Source organism: Nilaparvata lugens, chromosome 7, assembly GCF_014356525.2.
Source record: "Nilaparvata lugens isolate BPH chromosome 7, ASM1435652v1, whole genome shotgun sequence".
NCBI classification, from domain to species: domain Eukaryota; kingdom Metazoa; phylum Arthropoda; class Insecta; order Hemiptera; family Delphacidae; genus Nilaparvata; species Nilaparvata lugens.
Genome location: NC_052510.1, coordinates 13,504,129 through 13,522,067, shown reverse-complemented (window position 1 = coordinate 13,522,067; position 17,939 = coordinate 13,504,129). Strand labels below are relative to the sequence as shown.

At 36.7% G+C, this 17,939-nt stretch overlaps 1 protein-coding gene across 1 annotated transcript in view; it reads right to left on the bottom strand.

The window, feature by feature from the left end:
• The window catches only part of LOC111057529 (calcium uptake protein 3, mitochondrial), an 89,110-nt gene that overhangs the window by 5,043 nt on the left and 66,128 nt on the right, over nucleotides 1-17,939 (bottom strand). Inside the window, exons 8-10 of the mRNA XM_022344962.2 lie at nucleotides 17,509-17,637; nucleotides 16,185-16,342; nucleotides 2,536-2,693 (exon numbers count right to left, since the gene is read on the bottom strand). Of these exons, the coding sequence (XP_022200654.1) occupies nucleotides 2,536-2,693; nucleotides 16,185-16,342; nucleotides 17,509-17,637 (445 nt within the window). The remainder of the gene's footprint in view (nucleotides 1-2,535; nucleotides 2,694-16,184; nucleotides 16,343-17,508; nucleotides 17,638-17,939) is intronic.

Sequence of the window (17,939 nt, the reverse complement as noted above, 5' to 3'; positions counted from 1 at the left end):
TAAAGAAAAACTATGCAAAAGAAGTGAGGAAAGCTAAGTGTAAGAAAACAGCTGAAATATTAACAACTAGTACCAATTTTAACTCTGCTGTTTGGGAGGTAATTAATAGAAATAGGAGAGCAGCTCAAAAAGATACAGTTACTAATGTCCATAGGATAATCGATGAACATGGAAATTATATGGATGATAGTATAGACATTTGTAACTTTTTCAATAAATATTATCAACAGGTTGCATATAATCTCCAAAAGTCACTGAACACTAATACTTATAATACAACTACATTAAATGATGAGCCAATTGAAAAGGTATTTAAATTTCATCGATTATCAAGAGATGAGTTTTCAAGAATAATAAAAAATTTGAATAACAAAAAAACAGTAGGATTGGATGGGGTCTCAAGCAAAATTTTAAAAGAATGTGAAAATGAATTACTGGACCCTTTATTGCATCTCCTTAATACTTCACTAGAGCAGGGTATTTTCCCTGATGATCTGAAACAAGGAAAAATTTTGCCAATTTTCAAGAGCGGTGATTCTGAAAGAGTTGAAAATTATAGACCCATTAGTATTCTAAATGTAATAAGTAAAATTTTTGAAAGAGTAGTTTTAAATAGGTTATTGATGCACCTGGAAGAAATTAATTTCATATGTGATGAACAGCATGGGTTCCAGAAAGGGAAATCTACTAAGACTGCAATAGTATCCTTGTTGAAAGACTAATAGATATAATAGATTCAGGTGAGAAGGCAGCCGCAATATTTCTTGATTTATCCAAAGCTTTTGATTGTGTGAACCATAGAATATTATTGGAAATACTAAAAACTGTAGGTGTGAATGGTATAGAACTAAAATGGTTTGAATCATATCTCATAGGTAGAAACCAGTGTGTTGAGCTTACCAAGGTGGATGGGAATGAAATAGTAAAAATTAAATCTCAAAAACTGGAGGTCCAGGCTGGAGTACCTCAAGGCTCAATTCTGGGTCCCTTACTGTTTCTGTTGTATGTGAACCAATTACCAAAAGAGTTAAAAGATCACAGAGCTCTGTTGTTTGCTGATGACACATCGCTTATCTTTAACAATTATTTATTAGATAGTCTAGAAATAAATGCTTTTACTGGAGTACAGTCAATTGTCCAATTCTTGAAGCAAAGGCAATTAACAATAAATAGTAAGAAATGTCAATTCCTACAATTCAAAAGTAAATATAATTCAGTAGAGGATAGAGAAATAAATGTGTTTGTGGAGGAAAATGAATTAGACCAAGAAGAGAAAGTAGCATTCTTGGAAATTCATTGGACAGGAAATTAACATGGCATCCTTACATTGAGAGGATATGTAATAAGATATCATCTGGGGTATTTGTCCTGCGGCAGCTTGCTAGGCTGAATGATAAAAAACTACTGTTAACTGCTTACCATGGACTTATACTATCTCATATTAGGTATGCTATTTTAGTATGGGGTAATTCATCTCAACAAAATATGGACAGAGTGTTTAAGATTCAAAAGAAGGCACTCAGATGTATAGAGAAAGTGAATAGGTTAGACTCTTGTAGGCCTTTATTTAAAAAGCTTGGTCTATTAACTGTGCCATCTTTGTATGTATATGAAGTTGTAATGCATGTGAAAACGAGTGGTGTGATCCAGAATTCAGATGTTCATGAGTATAATACGCGAAACAGAGCAGATTATCATATAATGGGTCACAATAGTAGGTTATTTGAACAAAAACCAGATTATATTGGTAGGAAATTTTATAACAAGCTACCTCAAATCTTGAAAAGTAATGATGATTTGAAGATTTTCAAAAAACAAATGAAAAAATATTTAGTTGATAAAGCTTTTTATAGTGTACAAGAATTCCTTTCAAACCTAAACTACGTTGAACTACTTAGTGTTAGAATTATTATGTAATAACATGACTTGTTTTATACTCCATGACTGGAGTCTTTAGGACGTAATCTTAAAAAAAAAAAAAAAAGCCACACACCCCTTTAAGTTTTATAGAGTTTAATTGATAATAATAATAATTTTTATTAATGGAGACAACAGACAACCCATTTTACCTCCTTCACACAATACAATATACATACACATTATACAATTTGAATTACAAGAGGATAAAAAAATGAAAGAAATATACAATTAATATAAAAAAAAATCAAATAATCACTGAAGTAATCGTAAACAATAATAATTGATTATAAGAATAATCATTGAACAAAATAGAATCAATAACAATAATTAGGTTTCAAGTAATATTATCAAGACTATTAACTTAATAATAATAATGCCAAATGACCTGGCTGGCTCAGGTCTGGTGTCAGAGTTTTCACGTCACACCTGATCAATTTCAGGGCCTTCTGACATGACTTAACGGCCGCTTTTAGGCAGCCGGGATCGACGACTTGACGTGTTCACCCAAAACACGGGAGTGACCCGATAAAAATATCTTAACCGTGCCGGGCAATTCAATGAATATTATTGATGAACCGTAGAAAGACTGGCTATTTTAGTAAAAAAATTGGTTACCTTGAAACCGCGATGTAAACGATCTTTCATAATGGCGATAAACTCTCTGTAGCTGAGTTGTCCATCACCATCTTCATCGAATATTGCGAACACCGTGTCTACGAGGTGCTTGCTCAGGTTTTGACCAGTGCAGATCTTGACTGCCCGCAGGAATTCATCTGGAAGATTGAATGAAAATATTATTGTCACTTAATTTCTTGAAGTTATTTTCAAATACTGTAATTATAAATTCAAAGCTCATTCTTATAATACAGGGTCGGGCAGGGAGGTATGGATGATTTGAAATAACAGTTACACACTCATTTTTAAACGAAACTCAAAAATTTTATTATTAAACGAAACTAAAAAAATTTATTATTAAACGAAAATCCAAATTGAATGCTGTAATAATTCACCCCGAAGACTTCTGCTACTGCAAATATTGACAACTGGGTAAACAGCCAGATGGAAATTCGATGAGCGCTACTATTCAAAAATAGTGAATTACAGCATTTAATTTGGATTTTCGTTTAGTAATAAAATTGTTGAATCATTAGCATTTGAATAATTGCAACATCTCAGTAATTTCCATCTGGAAACTCAAAATTTATTTTTTTAGTGTGTACCTTGGATGTTGCCATTATAAAAATTGAAGAGGAAAAAGTTCAAACATTGATTATGTACGAAAAATAACATCTGTTAAATGCTGTCCGTTTTTGTCCATACACTCCTGTAGACGTTGTGAGAAGTTGTCCATACTCCTCTGAAGCATTGCACGTGGTAACGCTCGAATTTCCTGTGTTATTGTTCCACTCAGGGCTTCAAGGGTTTGTGGTTTGTTTATCTATACACTTGCTTTTAGGTAGCCCCATAAAAAATAGTCACAAGGCCACTCCACAAATGAGGTGCCCAGGGAAAGCCTGCCTTAGCAATTCCATAGCTGCTCGCGATGTATGGCATGTCGCCCTATCTTGTTGAAACCATACAGTATTGACAAATTGAGAAGACGATGTATCATTGTCAATACTGTATGGTTTCAACAAGATAGGGCGACATGCCATACATCGCGAGCAGCTATGGAATTGCTAAGGCAGGCTTTCCCTGGGCACCTCATTTGTGGAGTGGCCTTGTGACTATTTTTTATGGGGCTACCTAAAAGCAAGTGTATAGATAAACAAACCACAAACCCTTGAAGCCCTGAGTGGAACAATAACACAGGAAATTCGAGCGTTACCACGTGCAATGCTTCAGAGGAGTATGGACAACTTCTCACAACGTCTACAGGAGTGTATGGACAAAAACGGACAGCATTTAACAGATGTTATTTTTCGTACATAATCAATGTTTGAACTTTTTCCTCTTCAATTTTTATAATGGCAACATCCAAGGTACACACTAAAAAAATAAATTTTGAGTTTCCAGATGGAAATTACTGAGATGTTGCAATTATTCAAATGCTAATGATTCAACAATTTTATTACTAAACGAAAATCCAAATTAAATGCTGTAATTCACTATTTTTGAATAGTAGCGCTCATCGAATTTCCATCTGGCTGTTTACCCAGTTTTCAATATTTGCAGTAGCAGAAGTCTTCGGGGTGAATTATTACAGCATTCAATTTGGATTTTCGTTTAATAATAAATTTTTTTAGTTTCGTTTAATAATAAAATTTTTGAGTTTCGTTTAAAAATGAGTGTGTAACTGTTATTTAAAATCATCCATACCTCCCTGCCCAACCCTGTATTATAAGAATGAGCTTTGTATTTATAATTACAGTATTTGAAAACAACTTCAAGAAATTAAGTGACAATAATATTTTCATTCAATCTTCCAGATGAATTCCTGCGGGCAGTCAAGATCTGCACCGGTCAAAACCTGAGCAAGCACCTCGTAGACACGGTGTTCGCAATATTCGATGAAGATGGTGATGGACAACTCAGCTACAGAGAGTTTATCGCCATTATGAAAGATCGTTTACATCGCGGTTTCAAGGTAACCAATTTTTTTACTAAAATAGCCAGTCTTTCTATGGTTCATCAATAATATTCATTGAATTGGCCGGCGCGGTTAAGATATTTTTTCGGGTCGCTCCCGTATTTCGGATGAACACGTCAAGTCGTCGGTCCCGCCTGCCTAAAAGCGGTCGTGAAGTCATGTTAGAGGTGCTGAAATTTATCAGGTGACGTGAAAACTCTGACACCAGACCTGAGCCAGCCAGATCATTCGGAATTATTATTATTGAATGGATAGTCTTGATAATATTACTTGAAACTGGATTAAATGCTATAAAACATAAAGGGGTGTGTGGCTTGTTTTCAATGTTATCAATACTAATCTTATTCAATGATTAATAGTAATAAATGACAATGAGCTGTAGATAGTGCTCAACAAATAGAATACATTAATATAGGCGGCATAGGCCTTCAGTAAATTAAATGTCAAGTTAGACATCAATTGAACAACTCAAATATGTGAATGTGCTTGCAAGCCAAGCGTAGCTATCAATACAGTGAAATGATTACTAATGTAGAATACGTTAATATAGGCGGCATGGGCCTTCAATGAATTGAATGTCAAGATAGACATCAATAGAACAATTAATAGGCGTCAGTGGCCTCAGTGAATTGAATGTCAAGATAGACATCAATAGAACAATTAATAGGCGTCGGTGGCCTCAGTGAATTGAATGTCAAGATAGACATCAATAGAACAATTAATAGGCGTCGGTGGCCTCAGTGAATTGAATGTCAAGATAGACATCAATAGAACAATTAATAGGCGTCAGTGGCCTTAAAATGACACTTAAGAGCTAAGGGTAGCTATAAAAAATTGCATGTCTTGATCGACATTAGTACGCTTGTAAAGCCAAGGGTAGCTATCAACAAAATTGAATATCTTGGTCAATATTAATACGCTTGTAAAGCCAAGGGTAGCTATCAAAATTGAATGAAGTATATATATAACCTTGACATTATGTAGGACAGTGCTCTCAATGAGACATGCACTGTAATATATTGAATTCATGAAAATAGGCTTGATTACCAAAGGTATGGACAATTAAATGTTTTTAATTGCCGAAAAAGTTGAATGATAGCTACAAAAATTGTATAAATGCACATAAAACTGTTTGACTTAGAAATAGAGAGCGTGGTCCATTATCGAAACGCTGTAGCATTTTATGAACAATTATGTAATACATGCGTAAATAAAAATTGAATAGAACGATTTATGTAACCTGAATAAAATTTTGAAGAAGAGATGCAGCCAGGCAGACAGGCAAGGAATCCGCAGTACCCAAAAGAACAGGACATCAGCAAGCAACAATGTGATCTGGCCATGCGATGACAAGAATGGAAGCGTCCACCACAACAGGCAAATCCCCCAGTGGAAGTGTGAGCAGGAGCATGTAGAATTCCAAACGAATAATCCGAATTTCAAGTTGTGGAATTTTTAGATTGATTTCCAAACGGTAGAGATGATGAACTTGAAAGTTTGAGTTTCAAGAGGTGAAGCCAATTGTTAGAAGAATGGCAATAGACGCCCACATGAGGTTGTGATCTTGACAAGGTTTATCAGCGTAAATATGTGAAGAAATCAATGAATAATTGAATCACAATTGAAGAATAGAATAGACGAATTAATTTGAAAGAATAATTCACTTTTTAAAAAACGTTCCATAGATCAGAAGAATGGCGATAAACGCCCACACGAGGTTGCAATCTTGACAAAGTTTATCAGCATAAATAAGTGAAGAAATCGATGAATAATTGAATCACAATTGAAGAATAGAATAAACGAGTTAATTTGAAGGAGTAATTCACTTTTTAAAAACGTTCCATAGATCAGATGAATATGGATGAAAAGTTTAGACCGGGAGCGAAGTGCACTCTCCGACTATACTTGATCAAAAGACAAGGAAACGCTAATGCTCGGCTGAAAAAGGGACATGCTGGATGTGTTTGAAACGTACGTAGAACGTTTACAAATGTTTGGTGAAAAAGTAGCAAATATCTAGAAAGTAAGATGCCTAAAGACAAAATAAATTCCAAAAAATCGAATAGTACAAATAATATTAAAATTGAAATGACAAATAACACGACGAATAATAGAAAACCAACTTGATTATAGCAGTGCCATAGAACCGTGACTGTGACGTCACCGGACAGCGCAGACGGAAAATGACGACATGATGTCTACGTAGTAGCGGAACGAGTAACAAGTGGAACCGTTACAATAAATGCTTTGTCAGATTTTACATAAACTGGGCCCCTTGTGTCATACGGGGGTATGGCACAATAAGAAAAGGAAGAAATATGTAAAATCTGGCAAGGCAATTGGAAATTGAAAACTGGGCCCCATGTGAGAACCAGGGGAAAAAACAATGAAACCTGAAAATACAAAATGAACCATAAGAGCAAGGGGATTAACTAGAATCCTCATCAATGGGAAGAGGTGCTAAACTCAAAATAGCTCTCTTTAAAGTGCCGGAGGGAGTGAGAACAGTGACAACTCGAACCTTGTCGTCCTTACCGGGATGAACTTCAGTAATGCGCGCCAGCTTCCAAGTGGACTGCGCGGAACCAGGATCCTTCAAGATGACAACCGTACCGACCTTCAAATTTTCATAATTGTTTAGCCATTTGCCTTTTTTCTGAAGAGTGGTTAAATATTCACGAGACCACCTATCCCAAAGCTCCTGGATAGAAACAGCAAGTTGATACCAACATGAATGATGATCAATGTGTTTGGTGTTAGGCGGTAAGAAGGGTAATGACGTAAGTGGACGTCCAATCAAAAAATGACCTGGAGACAAGTAGGCAAGATCATGTGGATCTTCCGACATGGGAACAAGAGAGCGCAAATTCAAGATGGCTTCGACCTGAGCAGCAAGAGTACAGGTTTCTTCAAAGTTAAATACCTTGTTGAATGTAACTACATGGAATATGCATTTGAAGTTTTTTACCGCATTCTCCCAGAGTCCACCGAAGTGCGGAGCCCGAGGGGGAATGAAGTGCCGTTGAATGTAACTACACGGAATATGCATTTGAAGTTTTTTACCGCATTCTCCCAGAGTCCACCGAAGTGCGGAGCCCGAGGGGGAATGAAGTGCCATTGGATGTTGAGTACAGACATAGTGTCATGAATATCTGATTTGAGACGATCAGAGGACAAAAATTCGTGGAGCTCACGTAGCTCATTGTTGGCACCAATGAAAGTTGTGGCGTTGTCCGAAAAAATGGAATGCGGAATGCCACGACGAGCAGAAAACCGAATCAGAGCGGCAATAAATGCCTTGGAAGTAAGTTCCGAGACAGTTTCAATATGAACGGCACGAGTTACCATACACACAAACAGCGACAAGTATGCTTTAGAAAAAGTACAAGATTTGGGGCTGCCTACACGGATGGAAATAGGACCGGCGTAATCCAAACCACAATTATAAAAGGAAAAATTAGCCTGAACGCGGGCCGCTGGTAAACTACCCATGATTTGCTCAGAACAAAGAGCCGAAAGGCGAAAACACATTATGCAATGCCGCAATACACTTTTGATGGTGCGACGGGTGAAGGGAAACCAAAATCGTTGTCTTACACTGGCCATGGTGGCCTGCACACCAGCATGACTTAGACGACGATGGTGAGCAATAATCAATGCACGAGAGAATTTGTGATTGCTGGGCAACAATATTTGATGTTTATAATCAAAGGAAGCATTTGCATTTTGCAAACGTCCACCAACTCTGAGCAGTGAATCTGAGTGAATGAATGGTGACAAGGCTTTAATAGAACTATTAGGCAATAGCTCCTGATTTTGACGCAATGCTTTAAGTTCAGCAGAGAAAGCTTCTTCTTGAATGGATTTGAAGATACAATTTTCAGCTTCTATAATTTCAGAGATAGCTAATTGACCAAAGTGCGGAGCAACTGAATTTTGTTTCCTACAATTATGAATGAACCGTAGAACATACGCTGTTGTACGAACAATTTTGTGATAAGTGGAGCAACTATTGATTATGCCTGAGATAACATCATTATGAGAAGAAGTAGTAGCTAATACCTGAACTGATTGAGAAATAGCAACATTGCTAGAAAAAGAATCCCAAGAACTATTCGGCATAGATAGCCATGAAGGAACATTCCACCACAGATAACTAGCGGCCAGCTGATTGGGTGTACAACCTCGAGATATCAAATCAGCAGGATTGTTACTAGTATGAACATGATTCCAATGAAAGTTAAAAGTTGAATTCTGAATTTCAGAAATGCGTACAGCTACAAAAATATTAGAACGATCAGGAGGGGCTCTTAACCAGTCACAGACTGTTTTCGAGTCAGTCCACAAATACACATTAGAAAAGGTAAGATTTGAAGCCTTTAAAGCCTTATTCACAAGACGTGAAAGTAGCAGAGCTGCCTGTAGTTCTAATCTGGGAACAGAGAGAACTGGGTTCAAAGAGGCAATGCGGGACTTGGAAGTGAGCAACCGAGCTTGACTGCTACCGAGAGAGGTGCTTCTGACGTAAATACAGGCGCCGTAAGCAGTGAGACTAGCATCGGCGAAGCCATGCAATTCAAGAGAGGCATCAGAGTCCTTTGATAACACACAACGCGGAAGTGATATGTTAACAATGTTCGGCAATTCATGCAGAATTTTCAACCAAGTTTCCAACAGATCTTGCGGAATTTTTTGATCCCAATCAATCTTTAATAACCAGAGTTTTTGAAAAAGTGCTTTGGGTAAAATGACCACAGGAGAAATCAAACCTAATGGATCGAATATGCTTGAAATGCAAGAGAGAAGCTCTCTTTTAGTAAAAGATGTTTTATGTAATACATCAGCAACATTAGAGGAAATAGTTAAGACGTCTAGAGTGGAATTCCAAATGAGGCCTAGTGCCTTGACCACACTATCATTGAAATTAGACAACGGTTTGGAAGTGTTTGCTTCAAGCAGATCAGAAGGAATAGTAGCGAGAACTTCAGGAGAGTTAGACAACCATTTCCTAAGCTCGAAACCACCCTGAGCTAATGTGCTAATCAATTGTTGAACTAAATGTTTAGCTTCTGTAACCGAAGAAGAACCAGAAATAAGGTCATCAACGTAAAAGTGATTTTTTATAACATTAGCTACAGCAGAGTTGGGTGCCGTATCAAGATCGGCCAAATGATGAAGTGTACAAGTAGCTAAGAAAGCTGCCGGCGAAGTGCCGTAACTTACAGTATTCAAGGTGAATTCTTGAATGGGTAGAGTAACATCAGATCTCCAAAATATTCTCTGAAGGTTACGGTCAGAGGGATGAACTAAGATTTGACTGTACATTTTAGTAATGTCCACAATGAAGGCTATTTGATATGTGCGAAAGCGCAGAACTATATCGAACAGTTCAGGCTGAACTGTATGACCAACATACAATACTTCATTAAGTGATGTTCCAGTGGTAGATTTAGCAGAAGCGTCAAATACTACACGTAATTTTGTAGTGGTCGAATCAGGATTAAAAACCGGGTGATGAGGAATGAAGTAGCATTTTTCATTATCCGGTGCTGGAGGCACTGGTGACATGTGATTCAACTGTTGATATTCTTCCATGAAAGCTGTGTATTGAGTTTTTAATTAAACATTTGATGATAACCGTTTTTCTAATGAATGAAATCGGTTCAATGCTTGAAATCAGGAATGACCCAATGAGTGGAAACTATCCTTTTTGGGAAGAGTGACCATAAACCGTCCGTCTTCAAGATGTGTGCGTGGTAGTGGTTGTGTAGTGCTTCTCAAGTTTCAAAACCTCAGGTGAGGGAGTAAGCAGAGGAGAGATTTCTTCCAGCTTCCAAAATTTCTCTAACTGATGAGAGACATCATTTGAAGTTAGAAAATTCAACATGACCCTACAGGGAGCGGCCACAGGCGAAGCAGGGAGGCACGAACGAGGTGCTGCAATAGGACGAATGGTTTTACAAGAACCAAATATGACCCAACCTAGACTGGTTTTCTGAAGAATGGGAGCGTTTTGAGCTAGATACAATTTACCAGGCTGAAGAACAGATGCGAATATGCCAGCACCAAGTAACAAATCTACAGGCTTAGGCTGATCAAACAATGGATCCACTAATTTGAGTTCAACAGGAATTGAAATTTTAGAAAGATCAATGTTCACACTAAGAACATTAGATGATATGCTATCAACTACAATACAATTTTCTTCAACCGACCACGAACGATCAGATGAAGACAAGCAAACTGAATGAGAGATGGATGATTTGGTCTTATTCTCACCTACACTATGAATTAAAGTGTCCGAATACAAAGTAACAAGTGACAATTTTTCAGCCAACCTAGTTGACATCAAATTACAATCAGAGCAAGAATCTAAAAGCGCGGTTGCTTTAATAAATTCCCCACTAGAAGATTGAACCAAAACTTCAGCAGTAGGTAACAAGGCGACAGTTGATTGCTGTTGCAAACACAGTGACGAAGTGGAGCTCATTGTGACATGAGAGTTCTTCTGAGGCTGTTCTGCATGAGAAACAGCTTGTTTAGTTGTTTCTGCATTCTGAACCATGACAGAATTCAAACCAGCATTCTTACCCTTGGAGGGAGCAAAAGATTGAGAATGAATAACATTTGAAGTTACCTTATCCTTAGAAGTAGGCTGAGTGTCTCGTGATTGAGGATACGACCTATGAAGAAAAGTGTGGTGACTCTTGCCACAAAGTGTACACGATTTGTCCGAACAAATATGATTGGGTGTGAAAGGCTTGAGGCAATTATAACATAACCTTTTGTCACGGACAGCATTCCAACGATCAGTAACCTGCAACTTCAATAATTCATTACAACGATTTGGAAAATGACCAACAGAATTACAAAAACTACAAGGTGACATAGAAGAGGTAGTAACCTGCATCCTAGCTTGAACATTCGATTGATTTTGATTGAACTTCGGCTTGCTATGAGCACCAACCAAGTTGGATGTACTTTGCTGTACATTTCCTTGATGATGGTTAGCTGAGCTTGAAGCAACAGCTTCCATGATTTTGCATTGTGATTCCAAAAAATTCCAAAATTTATCAATGGTGGGAATGTCGTGTATACCAACACTCTTTTCCCATTCTCGAACAGTAGCAGTATCCAACTGCAACAACATTTTGTGCATGTACAATAAGTCCTTGATTTGGACTCCAAATTGAAGCGCTTCGAGCGCGGTAATGTGGGACTTGCAAAAGTCAATGAATGCCCGTAATGATTGCGGACAGTTACGTTTTATAGTAGGAGGAGATTCAATTGCCGTGACGTGCCTTGCAGCAATTAATCTCTTATTGTCATACCTCTCCCTTAAGAGGTTCCAAGCAAGCTGAAAACCATTTTCGTCAGCTTCAATGTGTTCCACTCTAGCAAGAGCTTCACCACTGAGTGATTGACGAAGATAGAAAAATTTCAATGAGTCATTAATATTATCCTGATTACCCATAATATTGGTAAAAGCACTTGAGATTGCTTGCCATTTTGAAAGCTCCCCATTGAAGCGTGGAAGCGGAATCTGAGGCAACTGAAAATTTTCCAAATGTGAGTTTTGAGATGTTGGCCGCTGGGAAGCACCAGCAGTGGTCTCATTGTTGCGTTGTCTGCTTTCAAAGGCAGTTAATGCAGCGTTTGCCTTAGAGGCAATGGAGATGAACTTATTAAGTATTTCAAAATGAGTTGAAGTATCTTGTGCTTGCAACTCTGCATTCCATAACTGTTCATGAATCTTATCATACTTAATTCTGAGCGAACCTAGTTCGTTTTTGACAGTCAACAATTGAGAATAAGTGGCTTCAGTGTCCACAACATAATCATTATAGTTGGTTATGAACCAATCTATTTCCTGGTGTAAATTGTCTCTTGCATTGGAAAGAGCAGAAGGCTCAGGAAGTGAATCTTCCTCATGATCGGACATGCTTAAAAACTAACAGAAAAACCTGAGTGAATGAAACGATACTGCACTGTAGCAATGTGATTGCTGCGCCAATAAGCAACTTTGGGCGCTGGTCCAGTATGCAGAGAGGCACGCCTGTGCGTTTGAGGCAAGTTGTATCAAGCTTGCTGTGCGGCAAGTCAAGTAGCGAGCTCGCAAGGCGGTGTAGTTTGCCGTGTGTTGTTTTCTCAATGTGCAATAGCCGTCTGTGACCAGTTCAGTGCAGTTCAGTCTCTCAGGGTACAAGATAGTTGATAGCTGGTGCATACACGTCGCAGCGTGCTTTGAGTTGCAGCCAGTACTGGAAATTTGAAACAAGTGTGTGAATGCTTAATATTAAACAATACAAACATACAAAGGTACAATGGAATAAAATATACTCTAGTGTGGGACCTAATCATTGGTGTCAAGCTAGACTATTAGGCACACGGTCACTGAAACCCTAAGGTTCAATGGACCAAGAAATGGGTAATAAAAATTAACAATTATCCTAGGTAAACACTGGATCAAAAATGAACGGGCTGGAGGACCAATTTTTATGACAGAATCCAAAGTCAGGGCAGTGGACTGTGAATGATAGTTGGTATTAATACCTACAAATAAATCTTTGAATTCTGTGCATAAAAATACTGATAGCTTGAAGTGTGGTAAGTACGCCAATAAAAGACCAAATGAGTCAACAAGATGAGATTTAATAATAATAAAATAATAGGCAGATGGCCACATACAAAAACAAGTGTAAGTAGATTGAGTCGAAAAATCTTGGGACAATTACAACATGTAATAAAAAACGTTAGAGAAATACAAAATTTAAATGAAATTAGGTCAATGACATTAATGACCATTGAAGCCTGACAATAATCGAAAAGATATTATTAATGATACCTGAATTGCGAATATAAATTGAGTGCTATAATGAAAAAGTTATTGCTGCAAAATTCAATCTTAATGATTTACAAAAGGAATAGTAATAAATGACAATGAGCTGTAGATAGTGCTCAACAAATAGAATACATTAATATAGGCGGCATAGGCCTTCAGTAAATTAAATGTCAAGTTAGACATCAATTGAACAACTCAAATATGTGAATGTGCTTGCAAGCCAAGCATAGCTATCAATATAGTGAAATGATTACTAATGTAGAATACGTTAATATAGGCGGCATGGGCCTTCAATGAATTGAATGTCAAGATAGACATCAATAGAACAATTAATAGGCGTCAGTGGCCTCAGTGAATTGAATGTCAAGATAGACATCAATAGAACAATTAATAGGCGTCGGTGGCCTCAGTGAATTGAATGTCAAGATAGACATCAATAGAACAATTAATAGGCGTCGGTGGCCTCAGTGAATTGAATGTCAAGATAGACATCAATAGAACAATTAATAGGCGTCGGTGGCCTCAGTGAATTGAATGTCAAGATAGACATCAATAGAACAATTAATTGGCGTCGGTGGCCTCAGTGAATTGAATGTCAAGATAGACATCAATAGAACAATTAATAGGCGTCGGTGGCCTCAGTGAATTGAATGTCAAGATAGACATCAATAGAACAATTAATAGGCGTCAGTGGCCTTAAAATGACACTTAAGAGCTAAGGGTAGCTATTAAAAATTGCATGTCTTGGTCGACATTAGTACGCTTGTAAAGCCAAGGGTAGCTATCAACAAAATTGAATATCTTGGTCAATATTAATACGCTTGTAAAGCCAAGGGTAGCTATCAAAATTGAATGAAGTATATATTATAACCTTGACATTATGTAGGACAGTGCTCTCAATGAGACATGCACTGTAATATATTGAATTCATGAAAATAGGCTCGATTACCAAAGGTATGGACAATTAAATGTTTTTAATTGCCAAAAAAGTTGAATGATAGCTACAAAAATTGTATAAATGCACATAAAACTGTTTGACTTAGAAATAGAGAGCGTGGTCCATTATCGAAACGCTGTAGCATTTTATGAACAATTATGTAATACATGCGTAAATAAAAATTGAATAGAACGATTTATGTAACCTGAATAAAATTTTGAAGAAGAGATGCAGCCAGGCAGACAGGCAAGGAATCCGCAGTACCCAAAAGAACAGGACATCAGCAAGCGATGATGTGATCTGGCCATGCGATTACAAGAATGGAAGCGTCCACCACAACAGGCAAATCCCCCAGTGGAAGTGTGAGCAGGAGCATGTAGAATTCCAAACGAATAATCCGAATTTCAGGTTGTGGAATTTTTAGATTGATTTCCAAACGGTAGAGATGATGAACTTGAAAGTTTGAGTTTCAAGAGGTGAAGCCAATTGTTAGAAGAATGGCAATAGACGCCCACATGAGGTTGTGATCTTGACAAGGTTTATCAGCGTAAATATGTGAAGAAATCGATGAATAATTGAATCACAATTGAAGAATAGAATAAACGAATTAATTTGAAAGAATAATTCACTTTTTAAAAACGTTCCGTAGATCAGAAGAATGGCGATAAACGCCCACACGAGGTTGCAATCTTGACAAAGTTTATCAGCATAAATAAGTGAAGAAATCGATGAATAATTGAATCACAATTGAAGAATAGAATAAACGAGTTAATTTGAAGGAGTAATTCACTTTTTAAAAACGTTCCGTAGATCAGATGAATATGGATGAAAAGTTTAGACCGGGAGCAAAGTGCACTCTCCGACTATACTTGATCAAAAGACAAGGAAACGCTAATGCTCGGCTGAAAAAGGGACATGCCGGATGTGTTTGAAACGTACGTAAAACGTTTACAAACGTTTGGTGAAAAAGTAGCAAATATCTAGAAAGTAAGATGCCTAAAGACAAAATAAATTCCAAAAAATCGAATAGTACAAATATTAAAATTGAAACGACAAATAACACGACGAATAATAGAAAACCAACTTGATTATAGCAGTGCCGTAGATCCGTGACTGTGACGTCACCGGACAGCGCAGACAGAAAATGACAACATGATGTCTACATAGTAGCGGAACGAGTAACAAGTGGAACCGTTACAATAAATGCTTTGTCAGATTTTACAATACAGTATTGTCAATGATACTTCGTCTTCTCAATTTTGTCAGAAAAATTCACGCAGCATAGTTAGGTAACGATCCGTATTGACAGTGACGGTTCGACCGTTTTCTCGAAGAAAGTAAGGGCCAACAATTAGTTGTATGGGGCCACCTAAAAGCACGTAAAAACAAACCACAAACCCTTGAAGCCCTGAGTGGAACAATGAAACAGGAAACTCGAGCGGTACCACGTGCAATGCTTCAGAGGAGTGTGGACAACTTCTCACAACGTCTACAGGAGTGTATGGACAAAAACGGACAGCATTAACAGATGTTAGTTTTCGTACATATTCAATGTTTTTATTTTTCAATTTATATAACGGCTACATCCAAGGTACACACTAAAAAAATAAATTTTGAGTTCCGTTTAAAAATGAGTGTGTTACTGTTATTTAAAATCATCTATATCTCCCTGCCCAACCCGAATATTTATCAATAGTCCTTGCAAGATAGGGTATCTTGGAAGATACTCGTCTAATAGAAATAGGATACTGTTGGTAGTTCAGATTTAAAGCTAATAGGGTAATCCAATAGGATACCATCATAGGGTATTTTAGACGATATACTAATACCTTGAGGAAAATGAACAGTAGTTAATAGTTGATAATTTCTGAATCCAATTTTTTGAATCAGCTTACCTTTGGAGATAGGGTGATCAGCCAGTGTATACATTCTCATGGCGATTGTGAAGTCTTCCAGATTGTTGAGGAACTGGCAGAAAACTCTGAACTCTTCAAACGAAATGCCCTTGTCTGCTTCTTCCCTATCCAGCAGTCGATCCAAGTACATATCATATCTGAAGCACAACAAAATAAATCATTATCATCAATCATTGACAATAGTGAAGAGATATTGAAACACGTTCATATTCCTCAGACAAGCTGAAGATATCAGTATTCCAAGTAAAAAATAAATTTTAAGGGCCGGTTTCCGAGCTCGGGATTTTGCTAAGTCCTAGACTTTAGACATCTGGAGTCAGAAAATTGGTTTTTCAAAACGGGGCGTAGTCGCAGTCATTGTCATAATCACGTTTGAATTGAATTTCGAAAAACTAGGAAATTGAACACAAAATAAAATAAAGAGAAAATAGTGTTAAGTTTCAGCTATTTTGAATTATTTAGGAATGTCTAATTTCGTCAAGGAAAAACATTTGCAATTACAGAAATGAGAAAATAATTATTATTATGCTGCAACTATTTACTGCGACTACGCCCCGTTTCGGAAAGTCAATTTTCTGACTCCAGCTGTTTAAAGTCTAGGAATTAGCTAAATCCCGAGCTCGGAAACCGGCCCTATGAGTTGGTGCTAGTTTATTGCGTTATCACATTGAAATACAAATTCATCTCATTTTCTGACACAAAATATCAGATAAAGTATTTTAATTGGGCTACTCGATTGTTCAATTATAGAGACTAACTATTAATCTTGAAATATTTCTTTCAAATTGAATAAATGTTGAAACTAGTCGTGTATAATTTAGAAGAAATATTTCAATTGTCATCAATAAAACAATATTGAAACTTGGGTACTTCAAGGTACTATTTATTATTACTTTATACTATTATACTTAATTATTTAAAATATTACAACGACTAGTTTCAATAATAACTATTTTAAATAATAAAGGATACTTCAAGTTTCAATATTGTTTTATTAATTTGTAAAAGTAGCCCATTCAAGTGAACTGTTTTCAATTGTCATATTTAAATTTGTGTTTTATTATGGAAAAGTACCACATCACAAACTACACAACTTTAAGGTCAATTGTACTAGATGTTTTCAATAGTTGAACAAAATATCATATTTCAATTCTTTCTAAAAACATGTAGGTTCAATTGATTCAGATATGTTGGGTCAAGAATGTGAAGAATATATTATTCAAGCGCAGCATTATTATTCAAGCTTCAAGATTCTGTCGTTTTTTTGTAAAAAGATACAGCTGAAAAATTGATTGTTACTCACGCATCAGTATCAAGGTAAGTGTATCGAAGAAGAATCCTTGCAAAATCCATTTCGCTAATAGTTGGTGCTCCCTTTGAAAACTCGTTGAATTCAAGTTCTAATACTTCGGTCTGCAGATTTTCCATAAACCTAGTGAGGAATACATCAAAGTTAACCATAATTAAGGAATTACACATTCAACTGTAGTAAATTATTGATTACTCTAGGTGAGTGGATTTAGTTCAACTTTGTTGTAGTTTAAACAATTTATTTCTACGTAGAAACACAGTGTCTAGACTAGAACGTTACTAGACTATAAATTTATCATTTAGTTATTATTATTAAACGAAAGTCGAATTGAATGCTGTAATTCACCCCGAAGACTTCTGCTACTGCAAATATTGACAACAGGGTAAACAGCTAGATGGAAATTCGGAAAGTTATTATTTAGT